The sequence below is a fragment of the Netta rufina genome, assembly GCF_964035555.1.
Source record: "Netta rufina genome assembly, chromosome: 2".
NCBI lineage: Eukaryota > Metazoa > Chordata > Aves > Anseriformes > Anatidae > Netta > Netta rufina.
Window position 1 is genome coordinate 1,387,985 of NC_140124.1, and position 27,951 is coordinate 1,415,935.

Here is a 27,951-nt window from a genome sequence, read left to right on the forward strand (position 1 = left end):
AGGGACACTCGGGACTGGGACACCTGGGTTTGGGATAACTGGAGCTAATGGGAACAGGGAGAGCTGGGAAAGGGACACCTGCTACTGGGACACTGCGGGGAATGGACTGGGACACTTGGGATTGGGATCTACGGCACGGGGACAGCTGGGCCCAGCCTTTGGGGTCGGGGACACGGGGACCACGGCCAGCGCGGGCTCTCCCCATCCCTCCAGCAGCCGTGTCGGAGGCCGAGACCCCTCGGGGAGCGACGCAGGGGAGCTGTCGCGTGCCTCAGTTTCCCCCACCGCCTCCAGCCCTGCCTCCCTCCCTCCCTCCCCGTCCGTCCTTCTGTCTGTCCGTCCGTACCTCCGCCGCCGCGGCTGCTCCCGGCTCGGCTCCCGGCGGCCTCTGGCTGGTTGGGCTCCACGTGACGCCGTGGGCACCCGCGGCCAGCCCCGCTCGGGGACAGAGGTCGCTGCCAGCCGTGGGGCCCCGGAGGTGCCGGGGCAGGGGAGGACACGGGCGCCGCGGGGGCCGGGCACGGGGACAGGGACGGGGACAAGGTGGTGGTGGTGGTGGCGTCTGTGGGGACAGCAGCCAGCCCCCTGTGGGGGTCCCGAGGCCGTGGGGACGAGGGGATGCGAGCCCCTCCCCGGGAGGTGGGGAAGGGTTTTTTTTTTTGTTTTTGGAGGGGTTGTGGGGACGGGGAGGGAGGGGGGGATGGTTGCGCTCGTGGCACCTCGGCGCTCGTGGGGACCCGGCTGAGACCCCACACGCTCGTGACACGTGTGCCTGCCGGGACGGGAGGTGGCTGCCGCGTGTCCCCGTGTGCCAGTTGGGGACACGCGGGGGCCGCTGGCCCCCTGCCCGGAGCACAGCCCGTGCCAGGCTGGCCCCGCTATGTAGGGCAGGAAGAAAGGGCCCCGTGGCTCGCCGCATCCCAAAAACACAGCCTGGGGGGGGGGGGGGGGTGAACGTCCCCAACAGAGACAGCTCGGGGCAGACAAGGGCCTTGTGCACGTTTATTTCTTATAGATAGATATATTATTAATCTTTCTTTTCTTTTTTTTCATTTTTTTTTCCTTTTTTTTTTTTTTTGTAAAAGAGCTAGAAATCGATAGAAAAAAAAACAGTCGGGGAAAGGGGCAGCCGGCTCCTGGCCAGCGGGTTGGTGGGGGAGGGGGGACACACAGCACCCCTCTTCCCAGCGAGGGGTCCCCCCTGGGCACCTCCTCGCCCCCCTCACCCCACTGCTGTCCCCCCAGCCCAGAGGGGGGGCTGAATAAGGCCACGGCGAGGGGCCGAGCACGCAGCCCCGGCTGCGGGGAGCTCGGGGCTCACCCCTCCTCTCCTCACCCCCCCGGCTCGCCAGGGGCTCGGGGCGCTGATGTGGGGGGGTCGCGGGGTCCCCCCCCTTTGTCGCCGTGCCCCCCAGGAGGGGCCGGGAGCTGCGGGAAGCCCGGCGGGGCCGGGTGTGGGGTGGCAGCCTAGGACCTGGCCTCGTTGGGGTTGTACTCCGTCTCTCCGGCTGAGACCTGCGAGATGCGGCGCGTGGAGCGCCACAGCCGCCGGTGGAACTGGCCTGGACGCACCTAGGGGAGAGGGGGGTGAGCACCCGCCCCATGACCCGTCCCTTTCCATGTCCCCATCCCCGTCCCCTTCCATTTTCCCACCCCTATTATCCTCATGCACAGCTGCGTGCTCACGCCCTTTCTCAATTTCCATCCCCAGTCCCGTCTCCATCCCGTTCCAATTCCCATCCTTATCCTTTCTCCATCCGCATCCTCTTCCATATTCCCAACCCCACTTCCAATCCCTTCCTTATCCCTACCCACAACCCCTATCTGAATCCCCATTCCCATCCAAACCCCATCTCCTTCCGTATGTGAATCCCCATCCCAGCCTGTCCCGCTCCATGACATTCATCCCGGCTGTCCCACCCTAACCCATCCCATCCCATCCCATCCCATCCCATCCCATCCCATCCCATCCCATCCCATCCCATTCCCTCTCAACCCTCTCATCCCACCCCAATCCATCTATCCCATCCAAATCCAAATTATCCCATCTCAACTCCACCCAACCCACCTATCCCATCCCATTCCATCCCAATCCAACCCAGCCCAACCCAACCCAACTCAACCCACCCATCCCATCGAAATCATCCCATCCCATCCCAACTCAACCTAACCCACCTATTTCATCCCATTCCATCCCAATCCAACTCAGCCCAACCCAGCCCAACCCACCCTTCCCATCCCAATCCAAGCCATCCCATCCCAATTCAACCTAATCCACCCATCCCATCCCAATCCACGCCATCCCATCCCAACCCAACCCACCCATCCCATTCCATCCCAATCCAACACACCCCAACCCAACTCAATCCATCTACCCCAACCTAATCCCATCCCAACCCACCCCAACCCACCCATCCATCCCATCCAAATCCAAGCCATCCCATCCTATCCCATCCCAACTCAACCCACCCATCCCATCCCATCCCATCCCATCCCATCCCATCCCATCCCATCCCATCCCATCCCATCCCATCCATCCCATCCCATCCCAATCCAACACACCCCAACCCAACTTAGCCCACCCATCCCATCCTAATCCATCCCATCCCATCCCATCAGGACACAGGGACACAGCAACGTGACCTCCCCCCGTCTCGCACTGCCACCCCCAGCCCCACAGCCAGGAGGGGCCGTGCTCACCTCGGCGGGCTGCCCGGCCCCCACCACGATCAGCTTGCCGTCCTCCAGCCCCACCAGGATGTGGCTCTTCTCCTTGGTCACCGACACGCTGTGCACGGGCACCCGCATGGGCACGGGGGGCATCGCCGCCCGGAGGCTGCAAAAGGGGGGAGAAGATTTGGGGGATGGCACCCCGCGAGCATCCCGAGGGGGTGCTGGTGGCACCAGCGGGGTGCCAACCCTCACCTTTGGAGGTCACGGATCTCCAGCCCGCACTGCATGGTCCCCAGCACCACGAATTCCTCCGTCACACACATGGCTGTCACCTCCTGGTCCAGAGGGACGGAGGCGAGGTGCTTCCCGTTGACCGAGTAGAGGTGCAGGGCGAATTTGTCCTGCGGGAGGGAGTAGGGGGAAGGATGATGGATCAAAAGGACCTGGGGAAAAGGGGGAGGCGCAGCCCGGCCGTGTCACCTCACCTTGAGGGAGGCGCGCTCGCCCACGGCCGTCTGGGTGACGATTTGCCCCTCGGGCCCCACGGCCAGGTGGGTGACGGCGGCGGGCAGCGAGCTCTCCGCGGGCGGCCGCAGGGATTTCATGAAGAGGCCCCGGCGGATGGTGTGGATGATGATGGTGCCGTCCTAAAGAGGAAGAGGATGAGGGTGGCGCGATGGCCGGTGCCGTTTTCCCTGGGATGAGGCTCGCCACCCACCCACGGCTCACCTTGGAGCCCGACACGGCCATGTCCAGCTCGGTGCTGATGGCCACGCACGTCACCTCGTCGTCGTGGCCGTACAGGACCTGGACGGGCTTGGGGGCCAAGCCGCTGGAGAATCCGCCCTGGTAGAAGGGACACGGGGACCTCAGGGACCTCGTTGTGCCACCGTAAGGCCCCGGAAATCAGCACCTTCACCCCGAGAGCCGGCACACGGCGCAGCCCCGTACCTGCTGCAGGACCTGCCACACCATGCAGGTGGTGTCCCGGGAGCCAGAAATGAGGTAGATGCCACACAGGTCGAGAGCCAGGCAGGTGACAACATCTGTGACACCCCGAGAGACACCGTGAGCCGCCGGGCCCCTGTCCCCGTGTGTGTCTTGGCAGCCCAACCCCAGCAGGTGGCACCAAGAGGGATGCTTTGGGGCGCGGAGCTGCTGCTAGCCCCATCCTGGCCCTAGTGGAGCCTGGACGAGCCCTGAGGGCTGCGGGGATGTCCCCTGCGTGATCCCAGGTCCCCTTGGCACCCCGAAGGAGGGTGACACCGTACCTATGTGCCGGGTGATGTGCCCAACGACCTTCCCTTTGCCCAGGGAGGTGACACGCAGGCTGTTGTCCCAGTGTCCCCCGCTGAAGAGCAGCTTCCCGTCGGGGGACACGGCCAGCGTGCGGGAGCACAGGTCCGCGCCGGGGGCGAAGGGGCCCTGCAGAAAACGCTGGGTCCTGGGGGGGAAGGACAACACGGGATGGAGGCAGGGACACGCTCCTGGCACCGCAGGGACCGGGAGAGCTCGCGCGGCCCCGAGGGACCCGGGGACGGGGACTCACTTGGCGTTGGAGACGGTGGGGTCTTTGGTGAAGCTGAAGTAGTTGGAGATGTTCTTGTCGTAGGGCAGCCAGTTGTGGGTCCCCAGCAGGCCGTTGGCACTCACGGTGACCTGGGCAGAGGGAGGTGACATTGGTGACGTGCCTGGAGGACCCCCAACACTGTCACCCTCTCGGTGAGGAGCACCCGTGCCTCAGTTTCCCTGCGCTCACCAGGACGTCGGGGGATCCCTGAGTGATGAAGGAGTGCGCCTGGTTCTTGGGGACCACGGCTTGCACCAAGGCCACGCCGTCACTGATGCCCTGCGGGGAAGACACAGCTGGTGGGTGCCCCGCTCGCTGCTGGCACCCCCAGCACCCCGTGTCCCTGTCCCCACCTCCACGAAGAAGGATTTGAGCTGGTCCAGGTTCTCGAAGACGTTGGGCGGGCGGGTGTCCAGGCGGGCCAGCCTGCGGGCTGCGCTCTCGGCCGATAGCCGGGCAGGATGGGGCTCCTGGAGGAAGGGAGAGGGTGAGACCTGTGAGAATGGGGGCAGAACCCCTTGAAATGAAGCTGGGGGGGCTTGGATTTTTGGGGGGGACTGAGCCACCTTGAGCAGCTGGCAGGGCGTCTGCCCGAAGTTGCTGATGATGCCCTCCAAAGCCTTCCTCTGCGTCTCGTCGGCGATGGCGTCCAGGTCCACGGCGCCTGGGGATGGGAACGGGGGAACAGGAGGGATTTTTAATGAGGCCCCACCCGTTGGGTGCCCCCCACCCCCTGTCCCCGCAGCTCACCCTCGTAGGTGCAGTAGTAGAAGACGTTGAGGGCCTCCACGGCGGCCGGGCCTCGCTGCTTGTACCCGAAAATGAGGTCGATCCACTCGTGGAGGTGTGCCGAGACGTACTCCGACTCCTGCAGGGGCACAGGGTGTCACGGGGGGCTGGGGACACCTGCTGCCCCCCAAAAAGGACCTTAACCCAGTGGGAGAGGAGATGGGGGCTGCACCATCTCACCAGGGCTTTGCGGTGCTGGTAGATGAAGTCCTCACGGGAGCGTGCCCACCGTGGCAGCACCACGTCGTTCACCTTCTCGTTGGACATCTGCAGGCAGCCCAAGTCAAAGCCTGGGGACAACAGGGAGGGGACAGAGGGTCAGGAAACCAGTTGTCCTGTCCCCATCCCTGTCCCCATTCCCCCCCGTTACCGTTCTGGTTCTCCAGGAACTCGGGGAAGTAGAAGAACTCGGGGATGAGCTCCTTGACGTCCACGGGGTTTTCCATGCGGGCCTGCCACGCCGCCGGCACCGAGTGGAACTGCCGGTCCGAGCAGTCGAACCTGGGGGCAACGGGGGGGACACCGTGGGACCCCGGCGGTGGTGGCGGTGGCTCTGTGTCCCCCCTTCCACCCCCCACCCTCCCCGGGGTGCTCACCGTCCGCTCTGCAGCTGGATGTGCAGCGTGGTGAAGGGCTCGGTGCGGATCAGGTAGTGCATGACACCCGCCGCGTTGGAGTAGTGCGTGCCGTAGTGAAACTTGTCCACGGTGCCCGTGGGGTCCTCAAAACTCTCGTATCTGGTAGTGGGGGGAAAGCAGCAGGGTCAGGGAAGGTGCCCCAGTCCCTACACCCCCCACAGTCCCTGTTTTTTTTTTTTTTTTGGGGCACTCACTTCTCCTTCACGTCCCGCGCGTGCCTCTCGTTGGCCACCCCGATGGGCTTGGAGAGATCCCGAAACACAGTCGGGTCGGTGAGGTCGAGGGTCTCCGAGACGTAATCCCGCAGGATCCAGGGGAACTGAGGGGGTCAGGATGGGGGTGGGTGAGGCTTTTGGGGGGAGACCTGGGGCCACCGGGCAGCCCGGGGTTGGGGGGACATGGGGTGCTCACCACCGGGTACTGCGAGAGGTCGTTGTAGGTGCGCCCCGCGATCGTGTTCAGCTGCATGAGGTACTCAAAGTTGGAGATCTCCCGCAGAACCCATTTCTGGAGCAAAAAGGGGGTGGCCGAGATGATTTTGGGGGGCAGAAGGTGGAGCAAACCCCACAGCTGGCCCCGCAGGGGGCGCGTGGACACCCCCCTTTGAACGGGCACCCTCAGGGGGGGACATGGGGAAGGGGGACACGGGTACCTGGGTGAGCCCCGAGGCTTTCAGCAGCTCCTGGGGCGAGCGGCTGCCGAAGTAGATCTGGCTGGGGGGCCTCAGGCCCAGGATGCAGGAGTAAACCTTATTCCTCACCTGCAGGGATGGAGGCGAGAGCCCTGCTGATGCTCGAGGTCCCCACGTGGACCCGACACGGTCCTGTGACTCCAGGGAGGCCCGGGCTGGAGCTTGGGGGGGCTCGGGGGTAGAAAAGGGTGGCACCACCTTCTTCTTGAAGTTGAGGAAGTAGTTGGCCTGGTCGATGAAGAAGAGCTCGAGCGCGGAGCGGCGCAGGTTGTAGCGGCGCAGGTGGACCTCACGCAGGTGGGACAAGGGGCGCTTGAAGTCGTAGCCGATCCCTGCCGGGGGAGCACAGAGCCCAGGGGGGTTCAGCGAGCACCCAGAAGAGGGGAGAGGCAGGGGATGAAGGGCAGGGATTGGGGATGGAACCAGGGAGAGCACCCCAAAAGGTCGGCCTCACGGGAGGTGGGCTTTGGGGTGGGACAGGGGATGGATGGGGGCATCTTCACCCCGCTGCGCCGCAGGGACCCCCTTGAGGAGCTCCAGGCTGTCTGGGAGCAGGGGTCGGGCAGAGATTGTCCCCCCTCCCCGTGCTCTCCGGGGCACGTGCCCTTTTACCTCCCTCCGTCTCCTCCTTCTCGCTGCTGCCGTCGTAGAAGTAGACGTGCTGGGTCGTCACCTCCAGGCGGCCGGGGACGACGGCCACCGTGGTGATGAGCTCGCAGTCCTCCGAGACCACCAGCTTCTCCCGCTGGTTCTGCTCCTTGGGCTCGGCCCTGGGGGGGCACAGGGAAAGGGTGAGGACACCCCAAAAGGGTGAGGACACCCCCAAGTGAGGAACTTTGGGTCACGGATGGGGATGGGGACACTCACTGCGTGTCCAGGACGGGGAGGTCCTCCTCAGCCAGCTGGTCGTCCTCCAGCTCGCTCACCTTGGCCTCCTTGGCCATGGCGAGCGGGAGGGATTCAGCGGGGTTGTGGAGGTTATCAGCTCCTGGAACGAGGGGGGAGATCAGCGGGCAGCCCCCCTGGGGACACGAGGACCCCTGGGTGCCCACCAGCCTCACCCAGGTTGTCCCGCAGGGCGCTGGCCTCCAAGTGCTGGTCAAAATTCAGGTTGGGCACCAGCTTCAGCCTCATCCTCGAGTAGGTCTCGGCGCTTGAGAGCTTCCAGCGAACCTCGGGCGGGTTCCTGGGGGGCAGGTGAGGGTGAGAGACCCCCCAGATCCGCACCCGTACCCCAAACTGGAGCTGAGGTGGGGGTGTGGGTGCTCACCGGTCAGCCCAGGCGGAGCGAGGCGAGGTGAGGAGGCGGCAGAGGGAGCGCCACTGCTTCAGCACGGTGCTCTGGTGGTTGTTGGCTTGCTTCAGCACGTTGGCGTGCCGGGCGTTTTCGGCCTTGGCGCGTTTCGCCGCCGGCTCCAGAACCAGATCCTGGTGGAAAGGGGAGGTGACGGTGAGGGTTGGGGCTTGGGGACGGCCCTGGGGTGAGGAACACGTCCATGGGGTGATGTCTGTGGTGTGAGAACATCCCCAGGGTGACATCCCTGGGATGAGGAGCATGGCCCTAGGATGACATCCCCAAGTTAAGGAGCACATCCCTGGGATGAACTCTCTGGGATCAAGAGGATATCTCCAGGGTAACATCCCCAAGGTGAGGAGCACATCCCTGGGGTGAGGAGCACGTCCTTTGGGTGACACCCCTGGGGTGAGGAGCACAGCCCCGGGGTGAGGGGAACATCCTTGGGGTGACGAGCACATCCCTGGGATGACATCCCTGGGGTGAGGAGCACATCCTTGGGGTGATGAGCACATCCCTGGGGTGAGGAGCACAACCCTGGGACAAGGAGCACGTCCCCAGGGAGATGTCCCTGGGGCGAGGAGGAGGCAGTACCTGGAACATCTTCCTGCTGTCCGCTTTGTCCCGCTCCCGCCGCAGGGAGCTGCTCATCATGGCATCGTAGCAGGCGTTCCAGAAGTTGGACATGTGGTCGTGGCTCCTGGCGAACGTGTCCATCTCAAACTGGGCCATGGTGGGCTGCACCTGCAGGGGTGGAAGAGAGGAGACGTCTGTAGGGTGCTCAGCAGGGCACCAGCACCTCCTGGGTCACCCTGGCATGGGTTTGGGATGTCCCAGCCTGGTGGCACTCCAACACGAGAGCCACCTCTAAACCCGAGAAGAGGGTCCCAAACAGATTTCCCCGCGCCACCCACGTGCTTCTCGATGAAGCTCCTCCACTCGGGGGTGGTGCAGAAGAGCTGGAAGTCCTCGTAGAAGGTGGGGCTGCCGTTGGTGGGGGGCAGCGAGGGCAGGAAGAGCTGCAGCTGCAGGGTCTCGTAGCACTGGTCCATCAGCGTGCGCACGATGGGCACCAGCCAGGAGAAGGTCTCCGATTTGGCGTCCAGCGAGCGCCGCAGCGGGGTCTCCAGCTTGCCCAAAAGGTAGCAAGCCTCGTCCTTTTTTGGGGCCGAGGCGGTCTGCAGCAGGCTGTGCAGCTTCACGTAGGCCAGCGAGTGCAGCTTGGTGGGGAGAGGGGACGCACGGGGGCGTGAGGTGAAGCCTCCTGCCCGGCCCTAAAAAGGTTGGGGTCATCCCCCTACAGCCCCAGGGGACCCACCTGGGGGTCCTGCAGCATGATGTAGCCCACCAGGACGCGCAGCCCCGTCTGGGCCATCTCCTTCAGGTCGGAGGTGCCGTTGGCCAGGTGGTACCAGACGCCCAGCTTGTCCAGGAGGCCGCTCACCCCCTCGTAGATCTGGGGTTGGGGGGCACAGTGAGCCCCCCGTCTGCAGCCCCAAAGATGGAGCCGGGTCCCCATCTCCCAGCCACCGCTCGACACCAGTTTGGGTTATGGGGAGGGGAAGGAATTAGGGGCAGGGGAAAGGTTTTAGGGTTGGGGTTTATGGGGATGGTGTAGGGTTAGGGTTAAAGGTTAGGATTGGGGTTAGGGTTGAGTCTTACAGCAAGGATGTAGGGTTAAGGTTTAGGATTATTTTTTAGGAGGTCTGGTTAGATTTATAGGTTATAAATTAGGATTTAGAGTATAGAGCTAGGGTTTAGGGCTTGGGTTTATGGCAAGGGTGTAGGGTTAAGGTTAAAGGTCAGGATTAGGTTTAGGGTTAAGATTAGGATTAGGGTTAGGGTTGAGTCTTATAACAAGGATGTAGGGTTAAGGTTTAGGATTAGGGTTTAGGAGGTCTGGTTAGATTTATAGGTTATAAATTAGGGTTTAGATCGGGATAAGGGCTTGGGTTTATGGCAAGGGCGTAGGTTTAAGGTTAAAGGTCAGGATTAGGAGTTAGGGCTAGGGCTTACAGCAAAGATGTAGGGTTAGGGTTGAGGTTCAGGGTTAGGTTTATATAAATCAGGGATAAAGATCTTAATGTACAGGATTATGGTATAGGGTTTGGGTTTAGGATAAGGGTGTAGGGTTAAGGGTTAGGGACTAGGGACAGACAGGCTATAGGATTAGGGCTCATAGCAAGAGTGTAAAGTTAAGGTTTAGGGTTAGGTTTACAATTGAGGTTTAGAGGTCATGAGCCAGGGTGAGGTTTTAGGATTAGGGTTTGGGTTAGTTCCTAGAGTTAGGTTTATGGGCTACAGATTTAGGGCTAACATCAGGGTTAGCTGTTAGCAATAGGGTTGAGGATTAGGGTTAGGTTTACAGCAAAGGTGTACTATTAGGATTGGGGTTAAGGCTTAGGGTTGGGGTTAAGGCTTAGGGTTAGTGTTGGGGTTTATGGCAAGAGCGTAGGGCTGGAGCTAAGTTTTAGGGTTAGGCTTAGAGGTTAGGGTTAAATTTACAGGTTAATAGGTTAGGTTTTAGGATTAGGGCTTGGGTTAGTTTCTAGGGTTAGATTTACAGGCTGTGGGTGTAAGGGCAGGGTTTGGGGGCAAGGCTAACCGCAGGCTTGGGGGGGCAGCACAAGGGTTTAGAGTCCTCCTTGGGGTCAGGACCTTGCCCGTGGCCGCTCACCTTCTCGCTCCACAGGGCCTGGTTGTTGTGTCCCTCGGAGAACAAGAAATCCTGCAGCAGCCGCAGCAGCTTGAGAGCATTTTGGGTGAGGCCGGGCAGGGCGGCCGGCCCCGACTCCTTCAGATCCGTCAGCGCCGACTCCAGCATCATCTCCAGCAGGCTGCGGGACAGCGGGGAGCTCTGTAGGGTCCCCACCACCCCGTAGCCCCCACCCTGACCATCCGTAAACCCCTACAAACCTGCGCTTGATCTCGTCGGGGGGCCTCACCAGCTCGCAGGCCGTGCCCAGCTTGGTGAGGACGGAGAAAACCTGCCCGCGCTCCCTCCACGCCGCGTCGTCCCAGCCCTCCACCCCTCGCCACGTCACCGAGAAGACGATGTTGGTCAGGAGGTTGCACAGCTCCTCCTCGGGCGTTTGCTGCCGGAAAGGTGGAAAAAATGTTTAGGAAACCCAGCTGGAATTTCCCCAAAAGGAGGCGGGCGGCACGGCTCGGCGCTCACCTGGGGGTTGCTGGTGTTGGAGACGTTGTCGCTGGGCAGGGCGTCCTGGTAGCTGCTCTCATCCAGGACGTTGGAGAGGCTGGAGCTCTTGCGGGTGCGCATCCCCGGGAAGGGTTTGAAGCTTTCCAGGGGTGAGGGGGTGCCGGGGCCGCTGGCGGGCGTCTGCGCGCCGCTCTCGGCCGTGGCGATGGAGCTGGTGCTGGCCAGGTCGAGCCCCAGGTCGAAGGGCGAGGTGGAGAAGGGCGAGAGCGGGTGGTAGACGCCGTCAAAGGGGACGTCGCCGGGGTTGGAGGACGAGCGGCTGGCGCGGTCGGAGGAGTCGAAGGACTTGAAGTTGTAGGAGTGGAAGGACTTGGCGCGGCCGCTCGGCGAGGTGGAGTGGTCGGAGAAGCCCTCGGAGAGCTCCTGGTCCGAAGCCTCGTAGCCCAGAGGTAGGAAGACGTCCAGCTCCTGCAGCTCGGCGGGCGGGGGGCTCGTGCAGCCCACCGCCTCCTTCCCTCCCGTCTCGGTGCCTCCGTCCCTGCCGGGGGGCTCGGAGAGGCGCAGGAGCTCCAGGCAGCCCCCGCTGCTCGAGTGGCTCAGGCTGTGCTGGCGGGACTCGTAGGATTCCTTGACGTAGAGCTTGGTGAGCGTGTCCTGCCAGCCCGCCAGCCTCGCCAGCTGCTTCACCATGTCCTGCTGCGCGTAGATCAAGTGGAAGAGCTGTGGGACAAGATGGGGAGACACCCAGCGGGGTTACCTCAGCTCCAGGAAACCTCTCAGAGGGGCTTGGAGCCCCCCAAAGGGCAGGAGCAGGGCGGTCAGGCTGGCTGGCAGTGGTTCTGAGCAACCCCAGGTCCCATCGTGGGGTGTTTTCGCTGTCCCCATGTCCCCGTGATCCCATGGGGGAGCTCAGCCCCGTGGTGACCCCATGGTGGCACCCCCTGCACCTCGCTCTGCTCACCTTGCGGCAGATATCGAGCCGGACGGTCAGCTCAGCCCGGTGGGACAGGTACACCACGGCCACCAGGTCCTTATAATTGGGAGGATCTGCAGGCAAGGAGAGAGTTTTGGTCCCCCAAAAGCCACCAAAGCTCCCCAGATCTACCTCCAGCCAGCCCCACTGAGCTGAACCAGGGCGGGAAGCCACCAGGATGGCCCTGTGGCGTGCCACCAGGACGGGACAAAAAGGGGACACGGTACCTGCCCCGAGGACCTGCTCCGAGAGGCAGCGGAAGAGCAGCATGGAGCCGGGGACGTCGCTGAGGCAGGCGATGAGCCCCTGGTAGCCGATGTCCTTCAGCTTCAGGCGGTTCTTGCAGCGCTCGGGGACCTTCTCGTACTTCAGCATCTTGTAGAGGATCTGGCGAGGCACAGAGGGGTGGCAGTGGCCCCGTGGAGAAGCCCCCACCCTCGGGGGATGACACCGGGGACCCCCTTCTCACCTTGAAGACCCTTTCCCGCACTTCATCCGAGAACTTCTTCTGCACCAGCAGCGAGAAGAGGACCTCCACGTGGCCCGGCTCGAAGAGGAAGGCAAAGAGCTGCTCCTGGGCGGGCGAGCCCTTCAGCAGGCTGTGGATCACCTCCAGCGCCCCACAGACCTGCAGGCAAAGGGTTCTGGCTGCACGTTGTCCTCCACGCACCCCACTGGGATCTCAGTGGCTTCTCCCCACCTGCTTGCTGAGCTACTCCCAAGAACGAGGCCAGCCCTACGTGTTCGGGGACTCTTTTTGGGGCGGCGTGGTGGGATCTGGGCATCCAGGCGCCGTACCTGCTGCTCGTCCTGCGCCGCGGCCACGTAGTTGAGCAAGCTCTGCATCTCCTCCCCGGAGAAGCTCCGGCAGAAGAAGTCCTTCACCAGGCTGAAGAGGGAGGTCTGCACCGTCTTGATGTCGTCCGTCGTCGTGGACTTCTCCCTGGAGGCACTGGGGAAGAGACACACGGGGATGTTCCCTCTGGGGATGCGGACAGCTCCCCTTTTGCCCCTCGTCACCAGCACAATCCCAAATCCCACCACGGAGCCTGACGAGCTCCAGGACAGCGTGAGCATCCCCGCAGGCACCCCAGGAAACACCCAGCCCATGGGTTTGGGTCTCTGCAGGGTGTGAGCATCCCGTTGCAGAAAGCCACGGGGTCAGGCAAGAAAAGAGCATCAGCTTGTTGCAGGAACCACGACGCCCCCAGTTACTGCTGGGGTGGATTTTGGGGCTAATCAGTGGCAGATCTGGGTATGTTAAAGACCATGCAGCGCTTGGGGATGGGGCATGGGGAGCAGAAGGTCCCGTGCCCACCATAATGCTCCATCAGATTTTCCCCATGACGTGCTCGCAGAGGGGATACTACCGAAAATAAAAGGTGTCCACCCCAAATAAAAGGTGTCCACCCCAAATAAAAGGCGTCCACCCCAAATAAAAGGCGTCCACCCCAAATTGCACCTTCCAGGGCTCAAGCCCACCACAACACCAGTGCCTGGGGGCCAGGCATCCCGTCTACAAGCAGCAGCTCACCCGTAGTAGGTCCGGATGGAGTCGAGGACGTACTGCACCCCGTACTTCTTGCGGATGCGCTGCTTGTGGTCCTTGACGACGTTGGCCAGGTACTGGATGTGACCTGCGTGGAGAGGGGGTGAGCGGCCACCACCGGGCCCCGGGGAGCCCCGCGGGTGCCCTTCCTGCCCCCACCTAGGCGGACGGCGAAGTCGCTGTTGCTCCAGATGCGGAAATCGAAGAGGAGGTGCTGGTAGAGGAGGTGCAGCAGGAGCCCACTGCCCTCGGAGGCCACTTGCTCCATCAGGATCTGCGAGGCCATCAGCGTGCTCATGTCCAGCAGTGGGCCGGAGACCTGCCCGGGGTGATAAGGTGATAAGGAGGGGGGGGGGTTGTGGTTTGGGCAGCGATTTTGGGATGGAGCCCGGTGGCTGCGGCAGCTCCCTACCTTCTGCAGGAGTGCCCCGATGATGGCCGGCCCGTGGCACTGCACCAGGCTCTCCTGGTTCACCGGGTGGTGCTGGATGAAGTTTTTCACCAGCAGCAGGAAGGCAGCCACGCTGTTCCTCTCCAGCCTGCTCTCTGCAAGGCACGGGGAGAGCTGGGAGCCACCAGCTCGCTCCCACCAGGGTCCTTCCCCCTTCTGCAGCCTGGTGACCCCACCACAAAATAGGCCCTTCACCTATTTCCCCCAAACTTAACCAAACAGAAACCTCGGTTGCTCTGAGAAACCTCATTTTTCTGCCCGAAAATTAGCAGCTGGGTATCGGGAGGAATCTCATGTCACCAAGGCTTCTGCATGAACCCACACCAGGTTCGTGCAGGACACCAGGGACCGCATGCAAAAGCAAAACCGGAGCCAGGCAGGCTCGAGCCACCCTCACCTTCCCAGAACCGCTCATTTATGACTAATTAGGTCGTAACAACCTCAAAAGACGTCAACGAGGGCGATGGTTTTTCCACTGCCCCATAAATCCTGGTGCCCCGGGCAAGGTTTTGCCCGTGGTAGACACCCAGCCCACGTGGCAGCGGGGTTACCTACGGCACTGCTCCTGCTTCACCCCACTCGGGGACCTCACCTGAGGACCTGCCCAGGGGGATCAGCATGCCCTGGGCGTTCCTGGAGGACGTCAGCTCTGGCCCCACCAGGTCGTTGGTCTCCTGCTCGTCCTCGGCTTCCTCCTTCTTGCTCACCACTTGCTCGAGCAGGGGCAGCAGGACGCCCATCCCGCCCACGCAGTTGACCACGTCCTGCCAGGGCGGGGGAGGCGAGAGATTTTTTGGGTGTCCCCGGGGGCTGCGTGGTGATGGGGGTGTAGAGGAGGAGGTCGCATGTCCATCTGGGGCTGGGGACCCCAGGGATCATTCTGCCAGCTCACCCAAGCTGGGGAACACCCCAAAAGGTGCCCCAAAAACACCTCTTCCCCTGCAGCAACCACCCATGGTGCCCAGCCTGGACACTGAGGACCTCCAGGGCTGACCCTGGTGGCCCAGGGGCCATCACCCTTGGTGGACCCATGGGTCCTTGATAGATCCCATACCACATATTCCCCTGATTCCCCCCCAAAGGGTCCAGGGGAACCACCAGGGCCATCCAGCACCCCCTGCCCCACATCCATGGTGAGGCCTGGCTGCCTCCAAGCTATGGGGTGGGTGAATCAGGCCGAGCCACCCTACACCCAGCATACCTTGACGTCCCAGTTGACCACCTTGTGCCCCGTCAGCCTCCCGTCCAGGCCGTGACTGGGAGAGAGGTCCAGGCAGATGTTGTTCCTGCAGGCCTGGAAGAGAGCACAGCACCCCGTGAGGACTCGGGGACACTTGGGTCCCCACCATCACCCCAAAAACGTCACCGGGGGAAGACGAGGTGGGTTGGACCCCGAGGACCACGAGGGGAAGGTCCTGGTGAGGACAAGCACAACGGGAGCCCTCACCTGTGGGGTGTAGTAGAGCAGGAGCTTGCTGCTGAGCTCCACCAGGTCGCCCTCCAGCGTAAACGGGGACGCCACGTTTGGACCTGGGGGAGGAAAAAGGGCTGAGCGGCGAAGGGCTGGAGACGTGGACCCCCCCAGCACCCCCGTGGATGTCCCCCTGCCCCCACGTACCCGAGCAGAAGAGCGCCTTGACCTGGGTTTGCTGCAGCGCCTCGCAGAAGATGGCCACGGAGCCCAGGTGGCCCTCGAGGGACGTGGGGGTGCCCCACTCGGTGTCCTGGCTGCCGGCCGCCGTGGTGGCCACCACCCCTTCGGTGGGGGGCTGCAGAGGGGTCCAGGCGTGGGGTCCCAGGGCGGCGGGGAAGGATTGTGAGCGAGAGAGAGCAGGGTGTGGGGGGAAGGCCAGCTCCGGCCCGTGGGACGGCGGCGGGTGGCTGCTGCCGATGGCCGTGGTGGTGGTGCGGTGCCCCGCCGAGCCGATGCAGCAGGAGGTGAAGGACTGCAGGGGACAGGGAGCGGTGTTTAGCCCCCAAGGTGCCACCCAGAGCGGGGTGAGGTGCCGGGGAGGGGTGCCTGACCTCGTGCAGGGAGGGGAAGCGGAGCTGCGCCGTCTTCCGCAGGTGCCCGTCCGCGTAGATGCTGACCACGTTCTGGCCGAAGGGCCGGCGGCCGGCGACGTGGACGATGTCGACGCAGTGCTGCGGGGTTGAGAAGAGGGTTTCAGCCCGTCCCTGTCCCCACCACGGGGATGGAGACAAGGACAGGGATGTCACTCACCCAGGCTGAGTCGTTGAAGGCCACCTCTGGCAGTGCCACCGTCATGTAGTCCTTCTTGGTGCAGACGGCCACCACCAGCATGCCGTCGGCGGTGAAGAAAGCCTCGAAGCCCGTCCCGCTGGCCGTGAAGAAGCTGCAGAAAGGGAGGACAGCACGGTGGGGATGGCTGCACCTCACCCTCCTCACCCTCCTCTTGTCCCCACCAGCCTCACCTGTAGAGCTGCCTCCTCTTCGGCCTCGCCGGCGGGCCGGGCTCCTCCTCGCTGAGGCAGATCCAAGCGTGGAAGGCGAAGGCGCCGCCGGGCCATTTTTGGACAGCGGGCACCATGATCCCGGCCATGCCGGGGGTCAGGTCGAAATATTGCAAAGCTCGAGGGGGTCCCTCAGCCCGTGCCATCCCCGAGAGCGCCCGCAGCACCGGCGCCGTGTAGGGATGCGCCCCCCGGCCCCGCTCGCGCCGCAGCAGCCTCAGCAGCTGCCGCAGCTCGCCGGGCCGAATGGAGAGGCCGCCCAGCTCCCGCAGCAGCTCCAGCAGATTTTCGGAGCAGGAGGGAGGCAGGGCTGGCTCGGCAGCCAGGGCGGCCAGCAGGCTGCCCACCATGCCTGCCTTGACGCAGGTGAGGCGGCCGGGCAGCGAGGCTTCGCAGAGGCGGCGCAGGCGCTCGGCAAGGAAGAGCTGGAGCTCGCGGCAGGACAGCGAGGGGAGCCAGGCCAGCAGCAGGAGCAGAGGCTGCTCGTTGCGGATGGGGAGCGCCGGGAAGGAGCTGTGGTCGCCTTCCACCGCCTGTTGAAATATGGGAGATGGTTGGTGAGGGCACGGGGAGAGGGATGGATGCTCCTCCCGACTGGCCTGGGTGTGCGGCGGTGAGCCCTGTGCGCCGAGCGTCTTGGAGACTCCCGTGGACCAAGGGGTTTGGGAGACCCTCATGAAGGAAGGGTCTTGGGGGACCCTCGTAAACCAAGGGCCTTGGGAGATCCTCATAAACCAAGTCCCTTGGGAGACTCTTGGGAAACCTCTCTTGGGAGACCCTTGTAAACCAAGAGCCTTGGGAGACCCTCGTGAATGAGGGGCCTTGGGGGACCCTTGTGAACCAAACTCCTTGGGAGACCCTCGTGAATGAAGGGACTTTGGGGACCTTTGTGATCCAAGCCCCTTGGGAGACACTTGTGAATGAAGGAACTTTGGGAGACCCTTGTGAACCAAGACCCTTGGGAGACCCTTCATGAACCAAACCCCTTGGGAGACCCTCATAAATGAAGGGTCTTGGAAGACCCTTGTGAACCATGCCCCTTGGGGGACCCTCATGAATGAAGGGCCTTCGGGGACCCTCATGATCCAAGCCCCTTGGGAGACCCTTGTGAATGAAGGGTGTTGGGGGACCCTCATAAACCAAGGGCCTTGGGAGACCCTCATGAATGAAGGATCTTGGAAGCCCCTTGTGCTCCAAGCCCCTTGGGAGACCCTCTTGCACCAAGTGTTTCGGGAGACCCCCCCACCAGACAAAAACTCTTGGAGACCTGCACGAACCAAGCCTCTGAGAGACCCCCACGCACCAAAACCCTTGGGAGACCCCCGTGCACCGAGCGTTTTGGGGGAACCCTCCCAAGACCCCTCCCCAAAAGCTCGAATCTCCCCAAAGCTGAGTGCCACTCAAAGCTCGAGGCAGTGAGGCCACCTCGGGATGGGGACCACGGGGACCCAGCAGGGACTGGGGGGTGAAAGAAGGGGCTGCAGCAGGCAAAGACCAACCCCACTGTTCCCCTGTGGGATGCCAGCACTGAAAAAGGAGCCACGGGAGCACTCACCATGTTGAGGAGCTCCTGGAGCAGGCGCTGGGTGGGCTGGCCCTGGCTCCTCAGCACCTCGTAGAGGTGGGCATAGCCGATGCGTTCCTTGAACACCTCCTGCAAGCACCCGGGCACGTCGGGCTCTGCAGCGGCCCCCGGGACGAGCTGCTTTGTCCCAAAACACCTCGCAGCTTGAAAAAAAAAAAACCCAACCCCAGCTGCGCCGGGAGCCGTCCACCCTCCTCACCCACCTTGGCCGAGGGCGAGTTGCTCATGATGGCCGTGAGCACCCCGATAGCGTGGACCGCGATGGCATCGGAGCCGACGTCAAAGACCTGCAGGACAGGGGGGTGGGTGGGCTGTGGGCATCTCCCCCGACCCCACCGGGCAGCTGTGCTGTGGGGCAGCCCCACAGAATACCTGCTGGAGCCCACCGCCCGTCGGCGGCTGCATGGGGAGCTTGTCCTGGGCTTCACCCGCCTCCTGCGTGCTGTTGAGGTAGAGCTGGGGCGAGGAAGGAAAGGCCAGGTTGGGGTGTAGGGGGAGAAAAAATAGGGTCAGGCATCATCCCTGCCCTGGTTTGGGGTGAGGGCGAGGTGGGGAAGGTGCTGGGGCGGCTCCTGGAGCGTGGCCTGGCGTTTCGAGCCGTTCCGAGCCGTTTCGAGCCGGGGAGGATGAGGATGGAAGTGAGGACGCAAAACCCCAAAAAAAAAACCCCGAAGCAGTGCAGCTACCTTGCTGTTCTGCAGCAGGCGGATGATGTGCTCGAAGCAGTTGTTGCTGAGGAAGACGGCTTGCAGGACCGGCCGGTCGTCGCAGCTCAGCATGGCCGGGATGGCATCTACACCACGTTCACCGGGACAACAAAAACCCCTCTCAGCACCCTCCGCGACCCCAAACCCGCCTCCCCACCGCCCGAAACCCTCCCGTTTTTACCCAACATCTGCACCCGCAGGGCGATGAGGCCTCCGGCCGGCGCCGCCGAGGCCGGGTTGGCGTTGAGCACCTTGAAGTAGCCGTCCAGCAGCGAGCGTAGGGGCACGGGGCCGGGGCTGCTGGCGTGCAGCGCGTGCACCGCCGCCACCACGCCGCGCAGCGTCAGCTCCAGCAGCCCCGGGCACGGCGCCGGCCCCGTGCCCGCTCGCCTCAGCACCCCCAGCAGCACCTCCAGCGCCGCCGGCGTGATGGCTTGCAGAGCGTTGGGCTGTCGGGAGCAAAGAGATTTTTATTTTATTCCTGTTTTTTTTTTTTTTTCCCCCTCCCCGCCACCAAGGTAAAACCCCGCGTCTAAGCCAGCCCCGGCGATGCGTGCAGCGCTCCAGGTCTCTACGTGATGCTTTCCTGCCCGGTGCTGGCAAATTAATTGAAAAAAAAAAGAAAAAAGCACGTTTTGGAACTGTTAATCAAGTCCTGCTATTTCTGAGCTCTGAGTTTATTACAGCCCACGTGTGCTCGGCACTGAGTTATCCACCCAAGGTGCTCTTATCTGCCCCGGAGCCGAGCGGCCAGGACTGCTCTTTATCTTCGCCCTCACTTTGTTTTTTTTTTTTTTAGGGTGAATTGAGGGCGTCACCCAGGCTGTGATTTCTAACCGTGACCCTGAAAGGCTTTTGGAAGTCAAGCTGTTTAATTCCAGTTCAATTCCAGCCCAGCATCTTGCTTGGAACACATCAGGCTTGGGGCTGGGTCTTGGTTTCCCTCTCCCCAGCCCGTGCTGATGTACCCAGCCCCATCGGGGGGGCAGTGAGGGTTTGGCAGAGCCGTGGGGACCCCCCTGTGTCCCTCCTGTCCCCGTCCCCACCCCAAAAATACCTTGGACCCGGAGAGGATGGCCCCGAAGAGGTGGATGACCCGGAGCTGGAGCTCGTCGGGGAGCTGCCCGCCGGGCTGGAAGCTCTCTGCAAGGACACGGGGCGATGGGGGAGCTTGGGGCAGGTGGCAAAAAAATGGCAAGAATTCCCTTTTCCACCCATCCCACCCCAAAACACACTCCGGAATCCGTGGCATTGTACCCTGTTGGGGGAAATGGGGCACAAACACCTCGGATTTGGGCAGCTTCGGCTGCATGGGGGGGAGTTTTTTGTTCTAAAACCCCGGGGTTTTGCGCTAAAATTGAGCTCAGTGGGGATTCACAGCCGGCACGGGTAACAGCTTGCCGGGAGTTTTAGGTGCTTTCTGCAACCCCTTTGCCCGGGGGGGGGGCTCCCCTTCACAGCTCATTTATGGGGTTTTTAGGGTTTCCCGGCCGGGCTGTATTTTTGTCAGCCCCGTGCACCACAACGGCCAAAATTTGGGTTAAAAGGACGCTGATCGCTCGGCTTTGGTGCCCTGAAGTCATCAGTCTCACCCAAAAAATCCCATTTGCTTTGTTTCTCAGGGCTTCCGAAATAAGGTGAATGCGCTGAATGTGTGGAAAAGGAGGATTTTGCCCCAAAAATGAGGGGGGGGGCGCATCCCGCAAGAACTGCCAGGCGGCGGACTGGTGGAGCGCACCTGCGTTCACAGGGTTTCCCCTTCCAGTCAATTCTAGGCAATTAAAATCAAAAGAAATTAATTTTTAGCCTCGAAAGTTCAGGTTTTGGGGCTGTGGGGGGCTCCGAAAGCGACGCCCCCCCCTCAGAAAGCCGCCTTGAGTTAATCCCCGTGAAATCCCTTTAAGTCCAGAGTACTCTGGGGGGGGTGTAAAAAAAAAATAAAGTGCAAAAAAAAAAACAAAAACAGCTTCAGGTGGTGCCGATAGCACGGATAAAAAGATTTGGCCCCGGGACCCCCCCCAAAAAAAAGGGGGGGCGCAGATTTACCTTGGAAGAAGGCATCGAACTCGGGGGGCAAAGCGGCGGGGGCGAACTTGTACTTGCTCTTCTCCTGCGAGCTGACGACTTCCCTGGAAGGAGAGGAGTGAGAGGAGGCGATGAGAGGGGTGCAAATATTTTTTTTTTGGGGGGGGGACGCTGTTTTTTTCCCCCCCCGGGGGGCTCACCCGCTCAGCTGCCGCCGCCAGGTCTGGTAGGGGTCGAAGAGGCACTCGCAGAGGTGCAGGGCGTAGAGCATCACGCTCTCCAGCTGCGCCCCCTCCTCCTGCCCGCTTCTCAGCTGCGTGTGGGGGGGTGTGCAGAGCACGGTTAATCCCAAATAATTAATAATTAATAATTAATAACCCCCCCCCACACGCCCAGAGCCCCCCCAGCCCGCCTTCTCCCTGCTCCATCCCACCCGTGCGCCACGAAGGTGCAAAGCGGTCCCTCTCCTTTCCCCCATCCCTCTCCTTTTCCCCCCCAAAAAAAAAGATAAAATTTGGGGTCCCGCAGGTGCTCAGCGCCCCCCCCGGACCCTAAAACCCCTTTGGGGTGGGGGGGGTCACGGTTACGGTGCCCACCTTGCTCGCACAGCCCCGCAGCAGCGCCAGCACCTCGGGGATGAAGCCGGGCGTTTTGTCTGCCTGGACGTTCTCCAAATTCCTGCAAGGTGGAAAACGCCGTGGGGGGGGGGACAACACACCCGGGGGGGGGAAAATATACCCGGGGGGGGGAAAATATACCCGGGGGGGGGTTATAACACAGCCGGGGGGGAGATAATGGGCTGGGGGGGTGGGATAAGGCGCCACGTCCTCGGCTGACCCCGTGTCCTCCCGCACCACCCAGCCCCATTGTTTGGGATCTGGCCCCCCTCCAGCACTAAATATACCCGTGGCGAGGGGGGGGGACACAATGCATTTTTTGGGGGGGGCACTATGAATTTGGGGGGGGCACTATGAATTTGGGGGGGGCATGATGCATTTTTTGGGGGGGCACGATGCATTTTGGGGTGCGGGATGAGGTTTTTGGGGAGACGGTGTGATGGACTTCGGGGGGGGGCAATGAAATTCTTGGGGGGGGGCACAATTAAATTCTTTGGGGGGGCACAATGCACTTTTTGGGGGGGCACAGTGCACTTTTTGGGGGGGCACAATGCATTTTTTGGGGGGTGCAACGTGATGCACTTGTGTGGGGACACGATGCGCTTGAGGGGGATGCACTTTTGGGGCTCAATCCACGCTTTGGGAAGGGGGAGAGATGCCCTGGGGGGGGCAAAATAAATATATTTTTTTTAGGGGGGGGGCAAATATTTGTCTGGGGGAGGAACGAGCACCCAGGGAGCCACCACGGAGCTGTGGGACCCCTCCTCTCCCCCAACCCTGGGGGTCTATCCACTTGGGGAGGGGTCTGTCCTTTTGGGGTGGGGTCTGTCCGTCCAGGGGGGGGTCTGTCCTTTTGGGGGGGGGTCTGTTCATCCAGGGGGGGGGTCACCCACCTGCAGATGATGATGAAGAACTTGAGCAGCAGCAGGGCTTGCCCGAGGCGGGGGCCCTGCCCCACGCACTGCGCCAGCCTCTGGCTCAGCACCTGCAGCACCTCCCGCGGCAGCACCGGGATCTCCGACGCCGAATCCTCCGGCCTGGGTGGGGGGGGGGGAAAGGAGACAAAAAAAAATTTAGGATGGGGCAGAAAGGGACCTCCCCCACCCAAAAAAATAAATAAAACACCCCCCCCACCAGCCTCCCGCGGGGCCGGATGGCTGCAAACCACCGAGCGAGGCAGCGGATGAGCCGCCTCCGGCGCTGCAGCAAAAACCCCAAAACCCAGCCCCGGCTGCGAACCCAGGGCTGGGGGGGGGATTTTTTTTTTAAGGGGGGGTTATTTTTTTAAGGAAGATATAATTTTGGGGGGGGCTGGGATGATTATTCTTTTTTTTGCGGGGTATTTTTTGGGGGAAGGGGTATTCAAGGGGTATTTTTAGGGGCGTGGGTTATTTTTTTAGGGTGGGTTATTTATTTGGGGTGGGTTATTTTTTGGGGGGGGTTATTTTTTTGGGGGGGAGGTGTTATTTCTTTTATAAGGGGTTATATTTTTATGGGGGTGGGTTATTTCTTTGGGAGGCGAGTTATTTTTTTGGGGGGGTGGCTATTTTTTTGGGAAAAGGGTATTTTTTGGGGGAGAGTTGTATTTTTTGGGGGGGCATGTTTTTTTTTTGGGGGGGTGTATATTTTTTGGGGTGTGTATATTTTTTGGGGTGTGTATATTTTTGGGGGTGATGTATATTTTTGGGGGCAGTGTATTTTCATGGGGGGGTATTTTTTCTTGGAATAGGTTATTTTTTGGGGGGGATGGGTTATTTTTCTGGGGGATGGGTTACTTTTTTAGGGGGGTGGGTTATTTATTTGGGAAGGGGGTATTCTTTTTGGGGGGAGGCTAACTTTTTGGAGTGGGTTATTTTTTGGGGGGGGGATTATTTTGTTTCGGAGTGGGTTATTTTTTGTTTTGCAGTGGGTTATTTTGTTTTGGTGTGGGTTATTTCGTTTTGGAGTGGGTTATTTTTTGGGGGGGGGATAATTTTGTTTTGGAGTGGGTTATTTTTTTTTGGCGTGGGTTATTTTGTTTTGGTATGGGTTATTTTTTTGGGGGGGGGATTATTTTGTTTCGGAGTGGGTTATTTTTTGTTTTGCAGTGGGTTATTTTTTTTTGGCGTGGGTTATTTCGTTTTGGTATGGGTTATTTTTCTGGGGGGGGGATAATTTTGTTTTGGAGTGGGTTATTTTTTTTTGGCGTGGGTTATTTCGTTTTGGAGTGGGTTATTTCGTCTTGGTGTGGGTTATTTTTTGTTGGAGTGGGTTATTTTTTTTGGGGGGGGTGAGGTGGTGACCCCCTCACCTGCGGGGCTCCAGCGAGGGCACGGCGATGACCTTCTCGAAGTTCATGACGAAGGCCTCCAGCCACTGCTGCAGGTATGCCAGGTCCTTCTGCCGGGGGGGGGCGGCCGTCAGGTCACGAATTTATTTTTATTTTTTACTTTTTTTCCATTATTTTTGCCCTGGGGGCACCCCTGAAGTCCCAGGCTGGGTGCTGGCCAATCAGCTCCCGCGGAGATCCCCCCCGCCAGAGCCACCGGCCAATCAGCGCGGTCCGAATCCAGTGCCTTGCAGACTGGCCAATCAGCACGCAGAGAGGCCGTGGCCCCCAGGAACGGCTGGCCAATCAGCTCAGCAGGGAGCCACACACCCCTGGGGGCCACCAGCCAATGAGCAACCAGAGCAGAACAACCTGTAGAGGTGCTGACCAATCAGGACAAAGAACAGAACAACCTGTAGAGGCACCGACCAATCAGCACACACAACAGAACCACCTGTAGAGGCGCCGACCAATCAGCACACAGAGCACAACAACCTGTAGAGGCGCCGACCAATCAGCACACAGAGCACAACAACCTGTAGAGGAACCGACCAATCAGCACACAGAGCACAACAACCTGTAGAGGAACCGACCAATCAGCACACAGGGCACAACAACCTGTAGAGGCGCTGACCAATCACCACGCAGAGCACCTGTCCCCACAGCACCTACCAGCCAATCAGCACCAGGCGCAGCCGCTCGAAGACGACCCCTGCCCAATCACCGCTCAGAACTGACCCAACCCCTCCACCTGCCAGCCAATCAGCACGCGGAACACCTGGTCCTCCAGGCGGGCGCCAGCCAATCAGCGGGCAGAACGTCGGCCCCGCCCCCGGGGTTGTGCAAGGGGTGAGTCACCCAGCCCCCACCCCACGGAGCACCCTTGGGTGCTGTGCACCCCACAGAGCACCCTTGGGTGCCCGGGAACCCTATGGGGCACCCTTGGGTGCCCCTGACCCCCTGCACCCCATAGAGCACCCTTGGGTGCCCCATGCCCCCATGCACCCCACGGAGCACCCTTGGGTGCCTGGGCACCCTATGGGGCACCCTTGGGTGCCCCTGACCCCCTGCACCCCATGGAGCACCCTTGGGTGCCCCATGCCCCCGTGCACCCCACAGAGCACCCTTGGGTGCCCAGGAACCCAATGGGGCACCCTAGGGTGCTCCTGACCCCCTGCACCCCACAGAGCACCCTTGGGTGCCTGGGGACCCTATGGGGCACCCCAGGGTGCCCACGTCTCCCTGAGCCCCATGGAGCACCCTTGGGTGCTGTGCACCCCATGGCGCACCCTAGGGTGACCCTTGTCCCCATGCAGCACCCTGGGCCACCCATGTCCCCGTGCACCCCATGGAGCACCCTTGGGTGCCTGCACACCCCATGGGTCTCCACGGCCCCATGCACCCCATGCAGCACCCTGGGGTGCCCCATGACCCCGTGCAGCACCCTTGGGTGCCCCACATCCCTTGTGCACCCTACAGAGCACCCTTAGGTGCCCATGTCCCTGTGGACCCCGTGCAGCACCCTTGGGGATCTGTGCACCCCATGCAGCACCCTGGGGTGCCCCAATGTCCCTGCTGTGTCACCCCAGGGTGCCCCATGCCCCTGCGCACCCCATAGAGCACCCTGGGGCATCGGCAGACCCCACAGAGCACCCTGGGGTGCCCCATGCCCCTGTGCAGCACCCTGGGGTGCCTCCAACCCCCACGGAGCACCCTAGGGTGCCCCACGTCCCGGAGCACCCTGCGCAGCACCCCGGGGTGCCTACAACCCCCTAAGGGTGCCCCACTTCCCCTCCACCACCTCAAGCCGTCCCCCCACGCAGCACCCTTGGGTGCCTTCCCCCCTGGACCACCCCACGACCCCCCCACCACCCCACGCAGCACCCTTGGGTGCCCACCTCCCCGCGCGGCACCCACCACCACCACCTCCCTTTGACCCCAAACCTCCTCGTCCCCCCTTTTCCTCTTCGCTCACCCCGCGGGTGCCACCCTTGGGTGTCACCCACCCCCTCCAGCACCCTTGGGACCCCCACCCCCAGCACCCCGTTACCTCCGGGGGGGCCCCGCGAGCCTCCATGGCCCCCGGTGCCGCCGCGGGAAGGGGCGGTGGCGAGGCCGGGGAGCGGAAACGCGCGTGGGGACACCGGTGACGGTGACACCGCGCTCCCGTCCTCGCTCCTATTTTCTTGTTTTTTTTTTCTCTTTTTTTTTATAATTTTTTTCCTGTCCCCCCCCTTTTTTTGTTTTTTGTTTTTTGTTTTTTTTTTTTGCTCCGTTCTTGTGTAAAACGAGTCAGGAAATGCCAAGTCACCCGCGGCCCCAACGACATTTCCTCCTGTCACCGCCGCTGTCACCGCCGCTGTCACCGCGCCGCGCGCCCCGCGGGGGGCCACCGGGGTCTCCGCGCCCCCGCCCCGTGCCACCGACCCCATAAGGACATCGGCACCGTCCCCAGTGTCCCCACCCCAATGTCCCCACCCCGATGTCCCCACCCCGATGTCCCCACCCCGATGTCACCACCCCGGTGTCACCTGTGCCACCGCCGCCACCTCTCCGTGCGCCCCCCCGAAGTTGTATGGGGCCCCGCTGGCACCTGGGCTCCTCGTCCGCCCCTTTTTGTCCCCAAAAAGCCACCCCCCGCTGGGGTCACCGCGTCCCCCGTGGGTGTACACCCCACTGGGGTGGCGTGTGGCCCTATAGGAGCGTGTGGCCGATGGCCCCATACGAGTGCCCACCTGCACAGCGTGACATGTCCCCACAGCGGTGTGCGCGCCCCGGTGGCACGGCCCCTGCCCCTATAAGCTCCTGCCCCTATAAGCTCTTGTCTCTATAACCCCTGTCCCTATAAGCACCTGCCCCTATGGCCCCGGTCCCTATAACTCTGTCCCTATAAGCACCTGCCCCTATGGCCCCGGTCCCTATAACTCTGTCCCTATAAGCACCTGCCCCTATAAGCCCCTGCCCCTATGGCCCCAGTCCCTATAACTCTGCCCCTATAAGCCCTGCCCCTTTTACCCGTGCCCCTATAGCTCCTGTCCCTATAACCCCTGTCCCTATAAGCACCTGTCCCTATAGCCCCCGTCCCTATAAGCACCTGTCCCTATAACCCCCGCCCCTATAAGCACCTGTCCCTATAAGCCCCCGTCCCTATGTCCCTATAGCCCCTGATCCTATAACTCGTGCCCCTATAAAGCCCCTGCCCCTATAATCCTGCCCCTATAACCCCCTGTCCCTATAAGCCCCCGTCCCTATAACCCCTACCCCTATAACTCCCTGCCCCTATAGCCCCCTGCCCCTATAAGCCCCCACACCCCCCGGCACCACAGATATCCCCATACAGGACGCCCCCCACACCCCACACACCTCCCCCTGCCCGCCCCCCCAGCGCATCCCAGTCCCCAAACTGGGAGCACCCCAGTGACCGGTATCCCGGCACCACCTCCTCCCCGACTCCAGATTCCCCTTTTTTTCCCCCAAAATACGCTTGGGGGGGGGGGGAAAACCCCAAACCAGGAAGGGGTCCGGAGCAGATTCCCCCCCCCAAAAAAAGCCCCAAAGTATGGGACCCACCCCACAAGTTGTGGGACCCCCCCCCCCAAGATATGGGACCCCCCTGAAGATTAGGGACCCCCCCACAAGATGTGAGACCCCCCCCCAAAATATGGGACCCCCCACAAGATATGGGATCCCCCCCACAAGATATAGGACCCCCCCTCAATTTATGGGAACCCCCCTCAATTTATGGGACCCCCCCCCAAATTTCCCCCCTATAAGGGACATGGCTCCAATGTCACCGCACCTGCTGCTGGAGGGGGGGGGGGGGGGACACAAAAAAATAGGGTTGGGGGGCACAGCTGGGGATAAAAGGGGGGCTGGTGGCTGGGGGGGGGGCTTTTTAGGGTGTCCTAAACCCCCCCGGGCATTTAGGGGAGGGTCGCGGAGCCCCCGAATTTGGGGGGAGAGGAGGGCGAGGGGGGGGGGAGGGCACCGAAGCCTTAAATTTAAAGGGATTTTGGGGTGGGAAGCCCTAAACTATGAGGGGGGGGGAATTTAGGGAGGGGGGGGAATGGGAAGAGGGGGGCAAAAAACCCTATAAATTTAGGGGTGGGAAGCAAGGGGGGGGGGCAAGGAAACCTTAAATTTTGAGGGGGGGGGCGTGGGTTTGGGGGTTGTAAAGGGGGAAGGGGAGGGATGGGGGTGAAAGAGGGTGGAGGGGGGTTTAGGGGGGAGTGGGGGGGTCCCTAAATTTTAATTTTTTGGGTTTTTTTTTTGGGGTGGGGGGGTCCGGGCTCACCTTGGCGAAGTAAAGCATCCAGAGCTCGTAGAGGCGCTCCCGGGAAGCCATGCCGAGCCGGGCCGAGCCGGGCTCAGCGCCCCGGGGGGGCCATAGCCCTGAGGGATGAAAGGGAGGGGGGGGGTTTGGGGTGAATTTTAGGGAAAAAAAGG

General features: G+C 61.8%; 1 protein-coding gene across 3 annotated transcripts; it reads right to left on the bottom strand.

Moving 5' to 3' along the window:
- Positions 1-1,077: 1,077 nt before the first annotated feature.
- Positions 1,078-27,915, bottom strand: NBEAL2 (neurobeachin like 2). Of its 3 annotated transcripts, none has more exons than XM_084282071.1 (55): positions 27,800-27,915; positions 23,488-23,576; positions 22,091-22,234; positions 21,177-21,258; positions 20,781-20,893; positions 20,602-20,684; positions 19,613-19,698; positions 18,737-19,004; positions 18,535-18,641; positions 18,221-18,304; positions 18,052-18,135; positions 17,819-17,917; positions 16,225-16,796; positions 16,013-16,145; positions 15,814-15,933; positions 15,407-15,734; positions 15,236-15,318; positions 14,990-15,082; positions 14,381-14,552; positions 13,750-13,883; positions 13,497-13,656; positions 13,323-13,425; positions 12,587-12,740; positions 12,258-12,416; positions 12,016-12,175; positions 11,777-11,862; positions 10,834-11,535; positions 10,572-10,750; positions 10,333-10,492; positions 8,974-9,111; positions 8,570-8,875; positions 8,250-8,399; positions 7,632-7,789; positions 7,423-7,547; positions 7,229-7,349; positions 6,974-7,131; positions 6,560-6,693; positions 6,323-6,430; positions 6,082-6,177; positions 5,865-5,989; positions 5,629-5,769; positions 5,403-5,533; positions 5,213-5,322; positions 4,994-5,111; positions 4,810-4,907; positions 4,597-4,713; positions 4,433-4,522; positions 4,223-4,332; positions 3,945-4,117; positions 3,625-3,719; positions 3,403-3,519; positions 3,159-3,320; positions 2,926-3,074; positions 2,701-2,836; positions 1,078-1,572 (listed from the first exon to the last, which is right to left on the bottom strand). In XM_084282071.1, exons 1-55 carry the CDS (start codon positions 27,848-27,850, stop codon positions 1,468-1,470), a joined length of 8,259 nt encoding a protein of 2,752 aa, XP_084138197.1. In that variant the 5' UTR covers positions 27,851-27,915; the 3' UTR covers positions 1,078-1,467. The 3 variants fall into 3 exon arrangements, with proteins under 3 accessions (XP_084138197.1, XP_084138195.1, XP_084138196.1); XM_084282069.1 differs by having other exon boundaries at positions 19,613-19,725; XM_084282070.1 differs by lacking the exon at positions 27,800-27,915 and adding an exon at positions 25,556-25,722 and having other exon boundaries at positions 19,613-19,725.
- Positions 27,916-27,951: the final 36 nt, after the last annotated feature.

Excerpts from the sequence above, each read along its gene's own strand:
- NBEAL2 (XM_084282069.1), bottom strand. The coding sequence starts at position 27,850 with ATGGCTTCCCGGGAGCGCCTCTACGAGCTCTGGATGCTTTACTTCGCC. Across the intron at positions 15,319-15,406 it reads CAAGGCGCTCTTCTGCTCGG|GTCCAAACGTGGCGTCCCCG; the intron begins GTACGTGGGGGC and ends TTCCTCCCCCAG. Across the intron at positions 13,426-13,496 it reads CGACTTCGCCGTCCGCCTAG|GTCACATCCAGTACCTGGCC; the intron begins GTGGGGGCAGGA and ends CTCTCCACGCAG.